Source organism: Nerophis lumbriciformis, linkage group LG03, assembly GCF_033978685.3.
Source record: "Nerophis lumbriciformis linkage group LG03, RoL_Nlum_v2.1, whole genome shotgun sequence".
NCBI lineage: Eukaryota > Metazoa > Chordata > Actinopteri > Syngnathiformes > Syngnathidae > Nerophis > Nerophis lumbriciformis.
In genome coordinates this window covers 56,121,095-56,140,000 of record NC_084550.2, presented here as the reverse complement: position 1 = coordinate 56,140,000, position 18,906 = coordinate 56,121,095, and the positions used below count along the sequence as shown (strand labels likewise).

The following is an 18,906-nucleotide window of genomic DNA, read 5'->3' as shown; positions in this document are numbered from 1 at the left end:
GCAACCCAAAAGATGTAATATATTGGAGTGCCTTCAAAAGGAGCGTCAAACTCAATTGCACAACGGACCGACATTGAAAGCACACTTTCAGGCATGTGAGCACCCTTTGTGGAAAAGAAGGGGACTACTGACGAAAAAAAAAGAAACAATTAAATCGGCGCAAAGTGCTGTTACGCAAACCCTGAAAGAACATTTTGACAATCAAGACTACATTTCCTGCAATTAGGTTCATTTCTACACTCTATTTTACATTTAGATTTATTCTCATCTACCGACCTCTTTTGGCTGTCTTTTTAAGATCGTGAAATCCCTAAATTCCTTGCAATAGCTCGTTGAGAAATGTTGTTCTTAAATTGTTGTGCAAAACGAGGGTTTTAAACACATGCTGGACGTGCTTGAGCCACGTTACGACATCCCGTCACGCACCCACTTCAGCGATAAGATTGTGCCAGATCTTTATGAGCAGGAGAAGAAAAAAGTTGTGGATGAACTATCCCGAGCATCATCTGTTGCGCTCATGACAGACGGGTGGACGTCCAGGAGAACTATAAGCGCTCACTTCATCACAGCAGACTGGGAGATGAGAAGACCCGCCCCCTCTACGAGAGTCACCTTGCGCAGGTACTGACACAAGCAGTGGAGGAATGGAAGATAAAGATATCCGAGTCACACGTGATAATGCCAAAAATCAAATAATTACAGTGAATGAGGCAGGACTGGGACCACAGGTGCTTTGCACATGTAGTGAATTTGGCATCACAGAAGGGAATCTCAGTCAATAGGATAGAGCGCCTCCTTGGGAGGATCAGGAAGGAGGTTTCCTACTTCCACCCAAGCACAACAGCTGCCCATGTGCTTAAGACAAAGCAAGAAATGCTAAAGCTGCCTACTCATAAGCTCATACATGACGTCCCAACAAGGTGGAACTCCACTTATGATATGTTGGAGCAGCAGGCAGCTATATACTCTGCATTGACCCACAACACCCTGAAGACAAATGTCACCCTGTCTGATGATGATGTGAGAGTGGCAGATGAGGTCCTCCAGGTGCTTAAACCCCTCAAAAGTGTTACATCTCTACTGAGCACTGAAACTTCACCATCTGTGTCAATGATCCTGCCACTGAAAACAAGGATTCTACAATCCATGGCTCCAAGTGTGGAAGACAGCAGCATCACTCCAGATGTCAGGCTTTATTTCACTACCTATGTTTCAAGGAAGATGATGTGCCTTCTTATGTTGCACTTTAACTTGTTTTTTTTATTAATGGTCATTGGTCCAAGTTTAAAGAAAGGAGGAATGCCTTTTTATGTTGCACTGTTTTTCATTAATTATGTTAAAAGGAAAAAAAAGTGCATGTCAAGTTGATCAACAGATTGTATTATTCTCCAGTGCAATAACAGTACTGAAATAAAGGCTAAAAGGGCAATAATGGGAAAAAAATAAGTAACTAAATAGTTACTTTTCACAGTAACACATTACTTTTAGGTGTATGTAACTGAGTTAGTAACTGAGTTACTTTTGAAATAAAGTAAATAGTAACTGTAACTAGTTACTGGTTTTCAGTAACTAACCCAAAACTGGTCATCAGTGTTTGAACCTGACACCCCTCTTACAGTTCATAGCTGATAAGCCAAGTAGCTGTCCTGATTTCTAGAAGATACACATGCATGTATCCCCTTGTACATCCACAGTCCATACATTCCTAAGTCCATTCACCCATTCATCCAGCTGCTTACCTATAAGGATGAGCATGCACACCAGCAGAGCTATAAGTGCCCCCGGGCTCAGAGCTGCACTCATTACATAGGCAGTGGCATTGCAGGACTGGATGGCTCCCTCTATGTGGGGCGAAAAAAAAAAAAGAGATGACATTAGTGTACATCGGGAAAAACAGCATCCAGTACGCTGATTAAAAGCCATCCAGTGTGGCTCCAGACGCATTTTGAGGGGTGAGGTGGTAGGGGGGTTCACAAATACCGGCAGCTGACAGACAAACCCAAACAACACAGATGACCTTCCAGTGTTGATGATGATGGTGATTGCTGTTAATGGTCTCGTGCACACCTGTGTCACAGCCACAGATGTGAATGGTCAGGGTGCCCGTGGAGCTGAGGGAGGGGGGGCCGCTGTCCACCACCAGGATGGGCAGGAAGTAGACGTTCTGCTCGTGGCGGTTGAAGCCTGAGCGCTGCGTCCGGATGCCAGCAGTGGTGTCTGGGTGGTCATGCAAGGGAGACGCAGATCAAAAATAATGAACAGTGTGTCATTGATAGTCTTGCATATGTATTCACTGAGAATGAATTGGTTTGTACAGAGTAACACCTTTTTATAGTAAAATGTAATAATATTACAGCTATATTAACAATATAACCGAAATCTTGTTCTCCCTCTCTGAGTCTTACGTGAATAGTGTTTGTTGAAGGTGTTTATTGAAGGGTGTCACGGCTGGTTACACCAGGCCATACCCGTGGTCGCCCGCCTCGCCATCTGACTCTTCCCCGCTGGTTGCGAGGACATATGGCCAGGCGACCCACCGCCAAGTCCTCCCTCCGCCCTCCCATTACTTTAGACATTTTTTTTTTCTTTTTGTTTTCTAGAACGTCTGGTATCCGTTTTGTTGGGAAGGGGGGGGAATTCTGTTACGGCTGGTTACACTAGTCCATGCCTTTATGTTGAGTTGAGTTGAGTTGAGTTGAGTTGAGTTGAGTTGAGTTAGTATTTATTCCGAGCATGTATGCATACAGCATAATACATCACAATTTCCAGTTTCTCTATTCAACATGTTCGAAAAGGAGTAGGAAGAAGCAGAGCTTATTTTAATCCTACCCCTTTTCCTTTACATAGCAGTTGCTAAAACTTTTGTTCACTTCCTGTTCTCAGTTTATTCACAATATGCTCCATAACTATTAACAATAAAAATAAATAAATAATAATTAGTGAAGTAAGTTGTATTTCATATGGTGAGATGAGTAAGATTATCTAGAAAATGAATGGATGGATGGAATCAATTCAGAATGTTTATCATGGTTCTTCTTCTTTGTACTTTGTTAACACTTTAAGTTGGAAGATTTTCTTGAAGCGGATCATATTAGTACATTGTTTGATTTCTTTGCTTAATCCATTCCATAATTTAATTCCACATACTGATCTACTGAAGGTCTTAAGTGTTGTACGTGCGTACAAATGTTTTAAATTTCATTTTTCTCTAAGATTATATGTCTCCTATTTTGTTGAGAATAATTGTTGTATATTATTGGGTAGCAGATTGTAGTTTGCTTTGTGTATAGTTTGGCTGTTTAGCTGCAAATTCACTATGTTGGGTTTTGTTAGTTTTCTCCGGTGTTTTGTGTTAGTTCCTGTCCTGTGCTTTTATTTTGGCGGCTCTTCCGGTTTTGTTGGTGTTTTCCCGTGGCTGCTTCACTCCTGTCCCAGAGCATTTCCCCTTACCTGTTTTCTGTTCGCAATCAAGACTATGTAAGTTGATCCTTTTTCTACCTTCGTTGTCGGGACATTGATGATGATGTTGTCAGGCTTGTCACTGGCAGTTTGGTTATGTTCGGGTTGTTCTCTGTGTTTTATTTCCTGTCAGCGCTCTTATTTCGGTTTCTTTTCCTGCACGTCTCCCGGAGCGCTTGTTTCACTCAACTTTCCCTGATTGGCAGTCTGGCACACCTGGTGGAAATTGCCAATCAGGCTACTATTTATACCTGCCTCGCCCTCCAGTCAGTGCTGGAGTATTGCTAGCTGTTTGCGGTTTCCTCCTATTTCATATCCTGTTTCCTGGTTCCTGTTTGCTGTCTCCAGTTCTCCTTGATTCCTATATCCTGTTGCCTGTTTCCTGGTTCCTGATTCCTGTTTTCCTGCATTTCTTTTGGACATAAAATCACGTTTTCCTGCAACAAGCCTGCCATCTCTGCACCTTGGGGTTCATCACCAACATTCCTTGACAGTTGTTATCGTTTCATTGGACAACAGAGGAGCTTTTTGATGCTAAACCTAACATGCTCTACTTTGTGGACGCCATCAGCTCCACATTTCCTGTGAGTGCTTTGCTGGGTTTCAGCAGTTTTGTCTTGTTTTATTTTCTTCATAGTCTGTCCGTGCAAAGCTCTTCTTGTTGCTCTTGCGTTTTGGTTCGTTTATCGATAATAGCCCTTTTTATCTCACGCTCCTACCTCGTTCATCTGCATCCTAAAAATCACAATAACCTCCTGCGTCTTCCTCGACGGATCGCATGTCAACACTCGACAAAAGGCTGGCCACAATTTGGGGAAACATGGTATGGTTAATATCTCGTAAATTTGAAATGACAGAATATTTATTCAGATCAAGTAGGGTTACACTGTTGAATATGCATTAAGACACAAATAATATTTGAAATATGACATGCACTATAATATAATACAATAGTGTTTTATGCTGTATATTTTGATGGAGTTTTCAATCTGTTAATCCTGCACACTAGCTAACGACAAAATCAAGATTATTGCCTCATTGGCAAAAGTGATAATTTAGCGTCCCTTTATAGTTGTGAAATAAAGTTCAATTCAAGACATCCGATAATGTTGTGTTTCTTAACCATAGGGTCCTATTGCTGGGCTACGAGTGTTTCCGAGATGGCCGCCAAAAAATATCGGGTTCTCCGCTGTGGTCCGTACGGGCCGCAGCGGTACTAAGTTGTAATACAGTTTTCCACCACTTGTGGCAGTAATGACAAAATCAAACAAACAGAAGAAAAAGTCATAGAACATTTTCGGTAACACTTTAGTATGGGGAACACATACTCACCATTAATTAGTTGCTTATTAAAATGCAAATTAGTAAAATATTGGCTCTTAATTAGTCATTGTCATGATCTGTGGTCTGGATTATGTTTTGTTATTTTTTGTTATCTCTTTTAGTTCCTGTTTGCGCTCCCTTGTTTGTTTTAGTTTCCATGACGACTTATTAGTTTCACCTGCTCTTATCAGGATATTATTATTTAAGCCTGTCGTTGCCAGTTAGTCGGGCTGGCGACATTCTGTCATGACGAGGGTTTTTTCGCAGCTTACTGCAAGGATTGTTCTCCCAGGACGCAAACTAACTTTTCCGGACAACGGTAGCAGGTAGGAACATATTTAATTACCAAAACTCAAAAGGGTACAAAAAAAAACAGAAAACAACCCGAAGACGAGCGTGTCTAATGCACGCGAAAGCTAAGGCAAAAAAACTAAGGACCTGAAACATGAACTAACACTTAGCGTAAACTATGGACAGGGCAAAACAAAAACTCGCTAACTGTGACATGAATAAACAAAACTTACTTGGCATGGCATGAAAAGAGCAATCGCAAGAATACAAGCATGAACAGAGCATGAAAAGAACAATGTCGCCAGGCCCACTAACTGGCAACGACAGGCTTAAATAATAATCTCCTGATTAGAGCAGGTGCGTGTCTCCAACACATGAGGCAGGTGAAATTAATAAGTCGTCATGGAAACCAAAACAAACAAGGGAGCGCAAACAGGAATTAAATTAGTCAAAAATCTAACAAAAAATAACAAAACTTAATCCAGACCACAGATCATGACAATTATTAAGTACTTATTAATGCCTTATTCTGCATGGCCTTATTATACAACCAGTAAACCATTAACTAAGAGTCTTCCCTCAATAACCTCGGAATTATTGCTTATTAGTAACCCTAACCTTAACCCTTATATGTTCCCCTAGTGTCCAAATAACATAAGCAACTAATTAATGGTGAATATGTTCCCCATACTAAAGTGTTACCAAATTTTCTCAAGGGCAAAAATTAAGACTCAAGTGATGAACCTGTATTTTCATTTGCACTTTAACTTTAATGACAGTTTATTTAAGAAACATATATATTGTAAATTATTGATAGTTAATTGTAGTTTGAATGTATTTATTTGTAATTTTTGAATAGGATTCAAATCAAGAGTAAGATTTGTAATTTAGTGTTAATTTTTGAGTGGGCCCCAGGCTCCTCTGTAGTGGAAAAGTTGGGCCCCCGAGGTCAAAAAGGTTAAGAAACCCTGCTGTAATGCATCAACATTGTCAAATATTCCTGTTCTACGAGTCTAAGGGAGCACACTGCCAAAACTTTAATCTGATTAAGATTAAATATCTCAAATAAGGGTGATATTTGCTTATTTTCTGTCTGATAAGATAATTCTTCTCACTAAGCAGATTTTATGTTAGAGTGTTTTACTTGTTTTAAGGGTTTTGCTCCTAAATGATCTCAGGAAGATATTACAGCTGGTTGCTGAGATTTGATGACCTATATTGAGTAAAACATGCTTGAAACTAAAACATCAACTAATGCAAAGCTGTGTCATCAGGTATAAAACTACTTTTTTAAAGTAATAATTTCTTATTTCAAGCATGAAAAAAAACAATTTACTTAATTTAAGAATATTTTTCAACATATTGAGGAAAAATGGTCAATTTTTTTTTCTACCAAGAAAAGTGCACTTGTTATTAGTGAGAATATACTTATTTTAAGGTATTTTTGGGTTCATTGAGGTTAGCTAATTTTACTTGCTTTGGAAAGTCTTGACAAGCCGAATTTTCTTGTTCTATTGGCAGATAATTTTGCTTAGTTCAAATTAAATACCCCTCATTTTTATACATTTTTTTCTTGTTTTTGAACACTGACTTTTTGCAGTGCAGTAGTTGGTGGTACCGAATTATTCTTTATGACAAAAGATCAACATTATTTTACAGCTGTTATTTTATGAACAATTTGTTTCCCCCCTCACTCTCCCTCAAACAAATACCGCCTGGAAAATGATCAGAATGACCAGAAATTAAACGTCGCCGCTTTGTATATGAAACCTTTCCACAGAGACAGAGATAGATGGATGAGGATTCCCCCCGAGGCTTTGACAAATAGACTCGCAAGCGGCTTTGTGGGCACACTTGCATTGCAGATATCAAGCAATCCATCTTCCAGAACGTACATCGCCATTATCCATGCCGCTCTCGTGCTCCTCTGGCACACGCCGGACAATCTCTCTCTCTTAACGCCTGTGCACGGGAACATTACGCCCCTGAACATGTCCTTTTGACTTTTACACGGTTTCCCTCTCACGCGTAACAACCCCCCCGACCCCATCTCTAAATCTCAACTTTATGTTATTAGCATAACTGTTTTTTTTCCCAGCTTCAATTTATTAATACAACTCAGTCTTACCTACTGTTAGCATTTCAGCGTTTTTGCAGGCTTTTGAAATATTACCAGACAAAGCATGATGTACTTTGTGTTTATCTTAAAGGGGAACACTATTACAATTTCAGAATGGTTAAAACCATTAAAAATCAGTTCCCAGTGGCTTATTATATTTTTCAAAGTTTTTTTCAAAATTTTACCCATCACGCAATATCCCTAAAAAAAACTTCTAAGTGCCTGATTTTAACCATCGTTATATACACCCGTCCATGTTCCTGTGACGTCACATAGTGAAGCCAACACAAACAAACATGACGGAAAGAACAGCAAACTATAGCGACACTAGCTCGGATTCAGACTCGGATTTCAGCGGCTTAAGCAATTCAACAGATTACGCATGTATTGAAACGGATGGTTGTAGTGTGGAGGCAGGTAGCGAAAACGAAATTGAAGAAGAAACTGAAGCTATTGAGCCATATCGGTTTGAACCGTATACAAGCGAAACCGACCCAAACGACACGACAGCCAGCGACACGGGATAAAGCGAGGACCAATTCGGCGATCGCCTTCTAACCAACGATTGGTATGTGTTTGGAAACTAACAACTATGAACTAGGTTTACAGCATATGAAATACATTTGGCAACAACATGCACTTTGAGAGTGCAGACAGCCCAGTTTTCATCAATTAATATATTCTGTAGACATACCCTCATGTCAGCAGGCCAGGGAAGCTAGGGTCGATATTCTTCTCTTGATCATCTTCGGTGGCATAAGGGACGGTGTGTAAGACAAGACATCCACGGGAACAAACTGCCGCCATTGCTTTCCGTGCTACCGAGGTCCTTTGTCCCTGAATTGCTCACACACTCCGGCAGATTCAATGGGGGTCTGGCGGCAGATTTCTTTGACTCTATCGTTGGAAATGCATCTGCTTTGAGTGTCGCAAGATATCCACACATTCTTGCCATCTCTGTCGTAGCATAGCTTTTGTCGGTAAAGTGTGCGGAACAAACGTCCAATTTCTTGCCACTTTCGCATCTTTGGGCCACTGGTGCAACTTGAATCCGTCCCTGTTCGTGTTGTTTCACCCTCCGACAACACACCGACGAGGCATGATGTCTCCAAGGTACGGAAAACAGTCGAAAAAACGGAAAATAACAGAGCTGATTTGACTCGGTGTTTGATAAAATGGCGGATTGCTTCCCGATGTGACGTCACAACGCTCCGAGAGTGAATAATAGAAAGGCGTTTAATTCGCCAAAATTCACCCATTTAGAGTTCGGAAATCGGTTCAAAAAAATATATGGTCTTTTTCTGCAACATCAAGGTATATATTGATGCTTACATAGGTCTGGTGATAATGTTCCCCTTTAATGTTTATCTTTTAGCGTATGAGCTGGCGACACGTTTGCATATTATCCTCTGTCCCATTTCAGATTCTTAAAATTGTACCTGAGTATAATCCTCATGGGTGTGACTTTGTGCTTTCTGCCCTCAGGTTACTGTCCTCCTCTGTGTCGGCATAGCAAAGGTGAGCATTTTTACATCATAATCAGGCCTTTGAAGTAGTACCTGATTATAGTATAGTCGGGGCATAGCATAATGCACCTCATAGGGTGTACTCAAGTTGATATCTTGCTTTATGTTGGCATACCAACCGGTAGAATGTTAGCAGCGTATCCAGCCTCATTAGGCTTTGTGTACTCTAGTTACTATACTCGTGTTATAGGCTGGCACACCCACTGCACAGACTCATTAGGCTTGTAAAATATTGACAAAACGTCTTCTCATTATATGTCAACTGTAGCAATTTGTCAGCTCAAGTTGCTACCTTGCTCTTTATTACTGTTAGTGTTGTCCTGATATCAATATTTTGATACTGGTACCGGTACCAAAATTATTTTCTAAATAAAGGGGACCGCAAAAAATGGCATTATTGGCTTTATTTTACCAAAAAAATCTTACGGTACATTAAACATATGTTTATTATTGCAAGTTTGTCCTTAAATAAAATAGTGAACACACTAGACAACTTGTCTTTTATTAGTAAGTAAACAAACAAAGACTCCTAATTTAGTCTGCTGACATATGCAGTAACCCATCCATCCATCCATCTTCTTTCGCTTATCCGAGGTCGGGTCGCGGGGGCAGCAGCCTAAGCAGGGAAGCCCAGACTTCCCTCTCCCCAGCCACTTCGTCCAGCTCCTCCCGGGGGATCCCGAGGCGTTCCCAGGCCAGCCGGGAGACATAGTCTTCCCAACGTGTCCTGGGTCTTCCCCGTGGTCTCCTACCGGTCGGACATGCCCTAAACACCTCCCGAGGGAGGCGATCGGGTGGCATCCTGACCAGATGCCTGAACCACCTCATCTGGCTCCTCTCCATGTGGAGGAGCAGCGGCTTTACTTTGAGCTCCCCCCGGATGACAGAGCTTCTCACCCTATCTCTAAGGGAGAGCCCCGCCACCCGGCGGAGGAAACTCATTTCGGCCGCTTGTACCCGTGATCTTGTCCTTTCAATCATAACCCAAAGCTCATGACCATAGGTGAGGATGGGAACATAGATCGACTGGTAAATTGAGAGCTTTGCCTTCCGGCTCAGCTCCTTCTTCACCACAACAGATCGATACAGCGTCCGCATTACTGAAGATGCCGCACCGATCCGCCTGTCGATCTCACAATACACTCTTCCCTCACTCGTGAACAAGACTCCGAGGTACTTGAACTCCTCCACTTGGGGCAGGGTCTCCTCCCCAACCCGAAGATGGCATTCCACCCTTTTCCGGGCAAGAACCATGGACTCGGACTTGGAGGTGCTGATTCTCATCCCAGTCGCTTCACACTCGGCTGCAAACCGATCCAGTGAGAGCTGAAGATCCTGGCCAGATGAAGCCATCAGGACCACATCATCTGCAAAAAGCAGAGACCTAATCCTGCAGCCACCAAACCGGATCCCCTCAACGCCTTGACTGCGCCTAGAAATTCTGTCCATAAAAGTTATGAACAGAATCGGTGACAAAGGGCAGCCTTGGCGGAGTCCAACCCTCACTGGAAACGTGTCCGACTTACTGCCGGCAATGCGGACCAAGCTCTGACACTGATCGTACAGGGAGCGGACCGCCAAAATCAGACAGTCCGATACCCCATACTCCCTGAGCACTCCCCACAGGACTTCCCGAGGGACACGGTCGAATGCCTTCTCCAAGTCCACAAAGCACATGTAGACTGGTTGGGCAAACTCCCATGCACCCTCAAGGACCCTGCCGAGAGTATAGAGCTGGTCCACAGTTCCACGACCAGGACGAAAACCACACTGTTCCTCCTGAATCCGAGGTTCGACTATCCGGCGTAGCCTCCTCTCCAGTACACCTGAATAGACCTTGCCGGGAAGGCTGAGGAGTGTGATCCCACGATAGTTAGAACACACCCTCCGGTTCCCCTTCTTAAAGAGAGGAACCACCACCCCGGTCTGCCAATCCAGAGGTACCGCCCCCGATGTCCACGCGATGCTGCAGAGTCTTGTCAACCAAGACAGCCCCATATGCAGTAACATATTGTGTCATTTTCCAGTCTATTATTTTGTCAAAATTATTGTGGTAAAAAATTGATTATTAATCTACTTGTTCATTTACTGTTAATATCTGCTTACTTTCTCTTTTAACATGTTCTATCTACACTTCTGTTAAAATGTAATAATCACTCATTCTTCTGTTGTTTGATACTTTACATTAGTTTTGGATGATACCACACATTTGGGTATCAATCCGAAACCAAGTCGTTACAGGATCATACATTGGTCATATTCAAAGTCCTCATGTGTCCAGGGACATATTTCCTGAGTTTATAAACATAATATACATTTAAAAAAAAAACGAAAGAAGATGTTGTGATGCGTAACGTAATCATAGACAAGATACATTCCTGTACTTGGTATCATTACAGTGGATGTCAGGTGTAGATCCACCAATGGTGTTTGTTTACATTTTGACGGCGGTGTGTAGTGAAGCATGTTTAGCTATTCCTCGTCCTGCAGGGAGGATACTTGAAAGAAACTTACTTCATTTGTCGCCAAGGAGGCGAGGATTAGTGATTTAGAAGTAGCTAAAACACTGCTGACTGCAAATGGACGTTCGCCGCTAGCTAGGTAGCCATGTCTTAAAGCACCTCTTCCTGAGGGCGTTTCAGTGTTATAACTTCACCTTTATCGTTAGTTTTTAAGCAAAAATGCGTCCATTCTCCCTTTTCTGTCTACACACTGTGTCTGCTTGTAAGTACTCTGTGGTTCTGCGCTGCCGAACATGCTCCTCTGCTTGTAAACTAGCAATGACACAGTGTGATGACGATGGGGGTCAGGGGGGTATTGGACCGGTACCGAATATGATTAATTAGTATCGCGGTACTATACTAATATCGGTATACTGTACAACCCTAATTGCTTTACTTTACTTCCTAATTAATAATCCAATATTAAATAAACAACAATGGAGGGCTGCATTCACACTAGCTGTTAGCATTGGGCCACACCCCAAGTTTAAATCAATTTTGAGGCAAATACCTAACAAGTTAGCAACATGCCAATCTAAAATTGCAACAAGCATTGTTTTAGTTTTCTTAAATACTATCAGGATTGCTGCAATTGTTGTTTTTGTTTTAAATCGATCAACAGCTTTCAGGCAAGACGCAGGGTACTGATCACTAAATTTAGTTAGGTACTAAACTAGAATCAACCAAACTGCCTCAACCAACCAATAAGTAGAACTTTTAAGCAGCATTTGATCCCTTATAAAGGAGCGTGTCCGGAAAGTTGATTGTGTTATGCTGATGTTTGCTTTTTTTTGACAACTGGTGACAACATTAAAAGTGTTCATCAGCACTACGGTGGGGGTGAGGGTAGTGGTGGGGTCCTTTTTTTTGTTTCCCATCATGGTGTGCAGAGAAGAAGATGCGACAGATTGGAAGTGGCAGGTTGACAAATGTGTCCACCGGAGGAGACAGGGGAGCGACTAATAAAGACGGGTGGCAGGATTAAAAACACATTTGTTATTTTTTTTGTCTCTCTCTCTTTATATATATATATATATATATAAATATGTGTATATATATATATATATGTGTATGTGTATATATATATATATATACCGTGCGTGACTGCTCGCTGACTGCTCGCTGTTTCGAAAAAGCTAAGTATCGTTCTATTTGTGTGCTTTTAAATTGTTCTGCAGCTTTCTTTATTACTTTCTCAACATATTTAGTAGTACTATTTAACTTGCAAATCACCCGATCTCTGTCTCTCCACCCCTCCCGCAGCTAGCTAGCAGCTAGCTGCTAAGCTAACGAAGCTAGCGCGGAGAAAGGCGTCGCCGGGCGCCGGTCAGAAGGAGTCTACTCCTGCACACCGTGACCAGGACTTCTCGGAAGACAGCAGGAACTTCACTCGGTGACAGAAAACACCGTGAGTATGGCTTCCTGCGCGTCTTGCACCTTACTCACGGAGAGGCTGGCTCTGCTAGAGGGCCGTGTCCGCCAGTTAGAGCAGAGTAATCTCGTAACGTTAGATGTTGCGGACACATCTGCTAGCGTTAGCTGTAGCGAGCTAACTAGCCCAGCCTGTAGCAGTCCTAAGCGGCCTACAAGCTACGGTGTACCGGTTGAGACGCATAATAGATTTAGCTCTTTAGCTAGTCCTACACCCCAGTCTACCGGGCACCACACCTTAGTCATAGGGGACTCCATCACCCGAAACATAAAGCTTAGCAAACCAGCCACAATTAAGTGCATCTCGGGGGCCCGAGCACCTGACATTGAGGCTAATCTTAGGGAGATAACTCGCAACAGGCCTAGTAAACACGTACGACAGGCTAATCGCACCACTAGTTATGCGAATATAGTTGTACACATTGGCTCCAATGACACTAGAATGAGACAGTCAGAGATTACAAAGAGAAACATAGCCAGGACTTGTGATCTCGCTAGAAAGATGTCCAGGCATCGAGTAATTGTCTCTGGCCCCCTGCCTGCGAGAGGCAATGATGAGAGATATAGCAGATTAGTCTCGCTTAACAAGTGGCTGGCTAGCTTCTGTAGACAACAGGGACTAACGTTTATTGATAATTGGCCCTCTTTCTGGGGCAAACCAGGCTTGCTGATGAGGGACGGCCTTCACCCTAACCAGGAAGGCGCCATCATCCTGTCTAAGAATATAGACTACTGTTTAAGTCACATTTGACTAACTACACTAGAGCAAGCCCGGTCACAGGCAATTACAGAGCCTGCTAGTCCGGGTGAGGAGTCAGTTAAGCTAGAACTAGCCAGCGCCAGGCTGGATAATTCCTGTACGCATAGCAATTCTCTTAGAATAAGACACAACTCACATAATGTGTTTTCTGTTGTGAATGTGTTAGAGGTAGATATGCATTCTACTGAGGTGGCAAATCATGATGCGTTCAGTCTATCGCAGCATCAAGCAAACAATCTGAAAATTCCCGTCGTATCAATTCCTAGATATGGTCGAAACTATTTAAAGTGCACTACGTATAATAAACGCAACATTATTAATATTTCTACTACGGATAATTTAAACAAAAACTCGTCAAAACAGCCCAATACTTATAATATGGGCTTTTTAAACATAAGATCATTGTCTCCCAAAACGTTATTAGTTAATGAGGTCATTAGAGACAACAATCTTAACGTCATTGGTCTTAGCGAAACCTGGCTCAAACCAGACGAATTTTTTGCGCTAAATGAGGCATCTCCTCCTAACTATACGAATGCGCATATTGCCCGTCCCCTTAAAAGGGGTGGGGGGGTCGCACTAATATACAATGAAAACTTTAACCTTACCCCTAACCTAAATAATAAATACAAATCGTTTGAGGTGCTTACTATGAGGTCTGTCGCACCGCTGCCTCTCGATATGGCTGTTATCTACCGCCCCCCAGGGCCCTACTCGGACTTTATTAATGAATTCTCAGAGTTCGTTGCTGATCTAATGACGTACGCAGACAATATAATCATAATGGGGGACTTTAATATCCATATGAATACCCCATCGGACCCTCAGTGCGTGGCGCTCCAGACTATAATTGATAGCTGTGGTCTTACACAAATAATAAATGAACCTACGCATCGCAACGGCAATACGATAGATCTAGTGCTGGTCAGGGGTGTCACCACCTCCAAAGTTATGGTACTCCCGTATACTAAAGTAATGTCCGATCATTACCTTATAAAATTCGAAGTTCTGACTCATTGTCAACAAACTAATAATAATAATAACTGCTATAGCAGCCGCAACATTAATGCCGCCACAACGATGACTCTCGCTGACCTACTGCCTTCGGTAATGGCACCATTCCCAAATTATGTCGGCTCTATTGATAACCTCACTAACAACTTTCACAATGCCCTGCGCAAAACCATTGATAGTATAGCACCGCTAAAACAAAAAAGGGCCCCTAAAAGGCGCACCCCATGGTTTACAGAGATAACCAGAGCTCATAAATTATCATGTAGAAAGTTGGAACGCAAATGGCGCGCGACCAAGCTTGAGGTTTTCCATCAAGCATGGAGTGATAGTTTAATATCGTATAAACGCATGCTTACCTTAGCTAAAGCTAAATATTACTCAAATCTCATCCGCCTCAACAAAAACGACCCTAAATTTTTGTTTAGTACAGTAGCATCGCTAACCCAACAAGGGACTCCTCCCAATAGCTCCACCCACTCGGCAGATGACTTTATGAATTTCTTTAATAAGAAAATTGAACTCATTAGAAAGGAGATTAAAGACAACGCATCCCAGCTACAACTGGGTTCTATGAACACAGATACAACTGTATCTACGACGGATACTGCAATACAAAATAGTCTCTCTCTTTTTGATGAAATAACATTAGAGGAACTATTACAGCGTGTAAGTGGGATAAAACAAACAACATGTTTACTTGACCCACTTCCTGGGAAACTTATCAAGGAGCTTTTTGTATTATTAGGTCCATCAGTGCTAAATATTATAAACTTATCACTTTCCTCTGGCACTGTTCCCCTAGCATTCAAGAAAGCGGTTATTCATCCTCTGCTCAAAAGACCTAACCTTGATGCAATGCGTCTCCCATAATAATGTGACCTCGGACTATGTTAAGGTAACGTGCGGAGTTCCTCAGGGTTCGGTTCTTGGCCCTGCACTCTTCAGTATTTACATGCTGCCGCTAGGCGACATCATACGCAAATACGGTGTTAGCTTTCATTGTTATGCTGATGACACCCAACTCTACATGCCCCTAAAGCTGACCAACACGCCGGATTGTAGTCAGCTGGAGGCGTGTCTTAATGAAATTAAACAATGGATGTCCGCTAACTTCTTGCAACTCAAAGCCAAGAAAACGGAAATGCTGATTATCGGTCCTGCTAAACACCGACATTTATTTAATAATACCACCTTAACATTTGACAACCAAACAATTACACAAGGCGAATCAGTAAAGAATCTGGGTATTATCTTCGACCCAACTCTCTCGTTTGAGTCACACATTAAGAGTGTTACTAAAACGGCCTTCTTTCATCTCCGTAATATCGCTAAAATTCGTTCTATTTTATCCACTAGCGACGCTGAGATCATTATTCATGCGTTCGTTACGTCTCGTCTCGATTACTGTAACGTATTATTTTCGGGGCTCCCTATGTCTAGCATTAAAAAATTACAGTTGGTACAAAATGCGGCTGCTAGACCTTTGACAAGAACAAGAAAGTTTGATCATATTACGCCTATACTGGCTCACCTGCACTGGCTTCCTGTGCACTTAAGATGTGACTTTAAGGTTTTACTACTTACGTATAAAATACTACACGGTCTAGCTCCGTCCTATCTTGTCGATTGCATTGTACCATATGTCCCGGCAAGAAATCTGCGTTCAAAGAACTCCGGCTTATTAGTGATTCCCAGAGCCCAAAAAAAGTCTGCGGGCTATAGAGCGTTTTCTATTCGGGCTCCAGTACTATGGAATGCCCTCCCGGTAACAATTAGAGATGCTACCTCAGTAGAAGCATTTAAGTCCCATCTTAAAACTCATTTGTATACTCTAGCCTTTAAATAGCCCCCCTGTTAGACCAGTTGATCTGCCGTTTCTTTTCTTTTCTCCCCTGCTCCCCTTTTCCTTGAGGGGGGGGGGGCACAGGTCCGGTGGCCATGGATGAAGTGCTGGCTGTCCAGAGTCGGGACCCGGGGTGGACCGCTCGCCTGTGCATCGGCAGGGAACATCTCTGCGCTGCTGACCCGTCTCCGCTCGGGATGGTGTCCTGCTGGCCCCACTATGGACTGGACTCTTACTATTATGTTGGATCCACTATGGACTGGACTCTCACAATATTATGTCAGACCCACTCGACATCCATTGCTTTCGGTCTCCCCTAGAGGGGGGGGGGGGGTTACCCACATATGCGGTCCTCTCCAAGGTTTCTCATAGTCATTCACATCGACGTCCCACTGGGGTGAGTTTTTCCTTGCCCGTATGTGGGCTTTGTACCGAGGATGTCGTTGTGGCTTGTGCAGCCCTTTGAGACACTTGTGATTTAGGGCTATATAAATAAAGATTGATTGATTGATTGATTGATATATATATATATATATATATATATATATATATATATATATATATATATATATATATGAATTTATATATATATATAGGGTCCCTGGTTCAATCCCCACCTAGTACCAACCTCGTCATGTTCGTTGTGTCCTGAGAAAGACACTTCACCCTTGCTCCTGATGGGTGCTGGTTAGCGCCTTGCATGGCAGCTCCCTCCATCAGTGTGTGAATGTGTGTGTGAATGGGTAAAGCGCTTTGAGTACCTTGAAGGTAGAAAAGCGCTATACAAGTACAACCCATTTATCATTATTATTTATTTATATACACACACATACATATATATATATATATATATATATATATATATATATATATATATATATATATATATATATATATATATATATATATATATATATATACATACATATATATATATATATACATATATACATATATGTATATATATATATATATATATATACACATATACATATATATATATATATATATATATATATTTTTTTTTTTTTATTTATTTATTTTTTTTTATTACAATCTTTGGCAAGCTAGGTAATGTTTGCTGTGGTCTGGAACAACATGGCACACAAACAACTATTTGAAATGCAGCCAATATTACAACTAAATAATATACAACATTGTATTGTATACAAAAGAGAATACAAGCAAAGGATATCAAATGAACTCAAATATAACAACATTTGTGAAAGAATTGGCCGCTCTCAGTGATTTCCAGCGTGGAACTGTCATAGGATGCCACCTGTGCAACAAATCCAGTCGTGAAATTTCCTCGCTCCTAAATATTCTGGGTTTGGAGGTTGCCAAGAGAACGGTACTTTTCAGACTGCATTGTGCCGAATGTGAAATTTGGTGGAGGAGGAATTATGGCGTGGGTTTGTTTTTTCAGGAGTTGGGCTTGGCCCCTTAGTTCCAGTGAAAGGAACTTTGAATGCTCCAGGATACCAAAACTTTTTGGACAATTCCATGCTCCCAAACTTGTGGGAACAGTTTGGAGCAGGGCCCCTTCCTCTTCCAGCATGACTGTGCACCAGTGCACAAAGCAAGGTCCATAAAGACCTGGTGTGGATGAACTTAACTGGCCTGCACAGAGTCCTGACCTGAACCCGATAGAACACCTTTTGGATGAATTAGAACGGAGACTGAGAGCCAAGCCTTCTCGACCAACATCAGGGTGTGACCTCACCAATGCGCTTTTGGAAGAAAATTCCTATAAACACACTCTGCAACCTTGTGGACAGCCTTCCCAGAAGAGTTGAAGCTGTAATAGCTGCAAAAGGTGGACCCACATCATATTGAACCCTATGGGTTAGGAATGGGATGGCACTTCAAGTTCATATGTGAGTCAAGGCAGGTGGCCAAATACTTTTGGAAATATAGTGTATATTATATGTATAAAAGCAGTTTGAGGGATGCTTTTTGCTGACTATTTGTGCACGCACGCAGGCGACGGCGTGCAGGGGCTACAGCGGGCCTCGCTACCTCGGCGCGCTGACATTTCCCCGTAGCTCCGGCTGCTCCCGTGACATTTTCCCCGGTGTCAGATCAATCTTGATTTAGCCGCATGTCACATTGGCTTAAGTCCACGCCTCTAAACGAGGTATCTGCCCGCGGGTTTGCAACGCAACGCGAGCCAAAGGATTCGCAACGTGACCGTAAACCGTGTCCCGTGTGAAGTTGGCGAAAGTCAATTGTCGGCTGTTTATTTAGTCCGGTTGCCGCACACACTTTGTCACGGTAACGTCGTCGTCGTATGGGGCCGGACTCTAACTAGCGGGCTTTAACTTGTGACGCTTGACTCCTTTTTCACGTCTGCACTGTTTAAAATGGCAAAATAATATTAACTACTGCGTGGGACAAGAGGCGGCATACCCTTTCAATCAATGTTGAATTACAAACTGTCAAAAAAAAACATTTATATCATCCGCTGTCAGCTGTGACAGTGCAAATGTTGATATTTCAGCCTACAAGAAATGCACCTTGTCGGAGGCAGATATTTACATATATCCGTATTTAAGTGTTACTTCTTTATTTTCATAATCATATTACAAAACAGCTAGTGTTTTTTTTCCAATTGTGGTCTTTTGGTTGTCTGCAAATAC

At 42.1% G+C, this 18,906-nt stretch overlaps 1 protein-coding gene across 1 annotated transcript in view; it reads right to left on the bottom strand.

Moving 5' to 3' along the window:
* LOC133587215 (cadherin-22) overlaps positions 1–18,906 on the bottom strand; it is a 615,599-nt gene that overhangs the window by 24,668 nt on the left and 572,025 nt on the right. Inside the window, exons 14-15 of the mRNA XM_072912852.1 lie at positions 2,068–2,217; positions 1,740–1,841 (exon numbers count right to left, since the gene is read on the bottom strand). Coding sequence (XP_072768953.1) covers positions 1,740–1,841; positions 2,068–2,217 — 252 coding nt within the window. The remainder of the gene's footprint in view (positions 1–1,739; positions 1,842–2,067; positions 2,218–18,906) is intronic.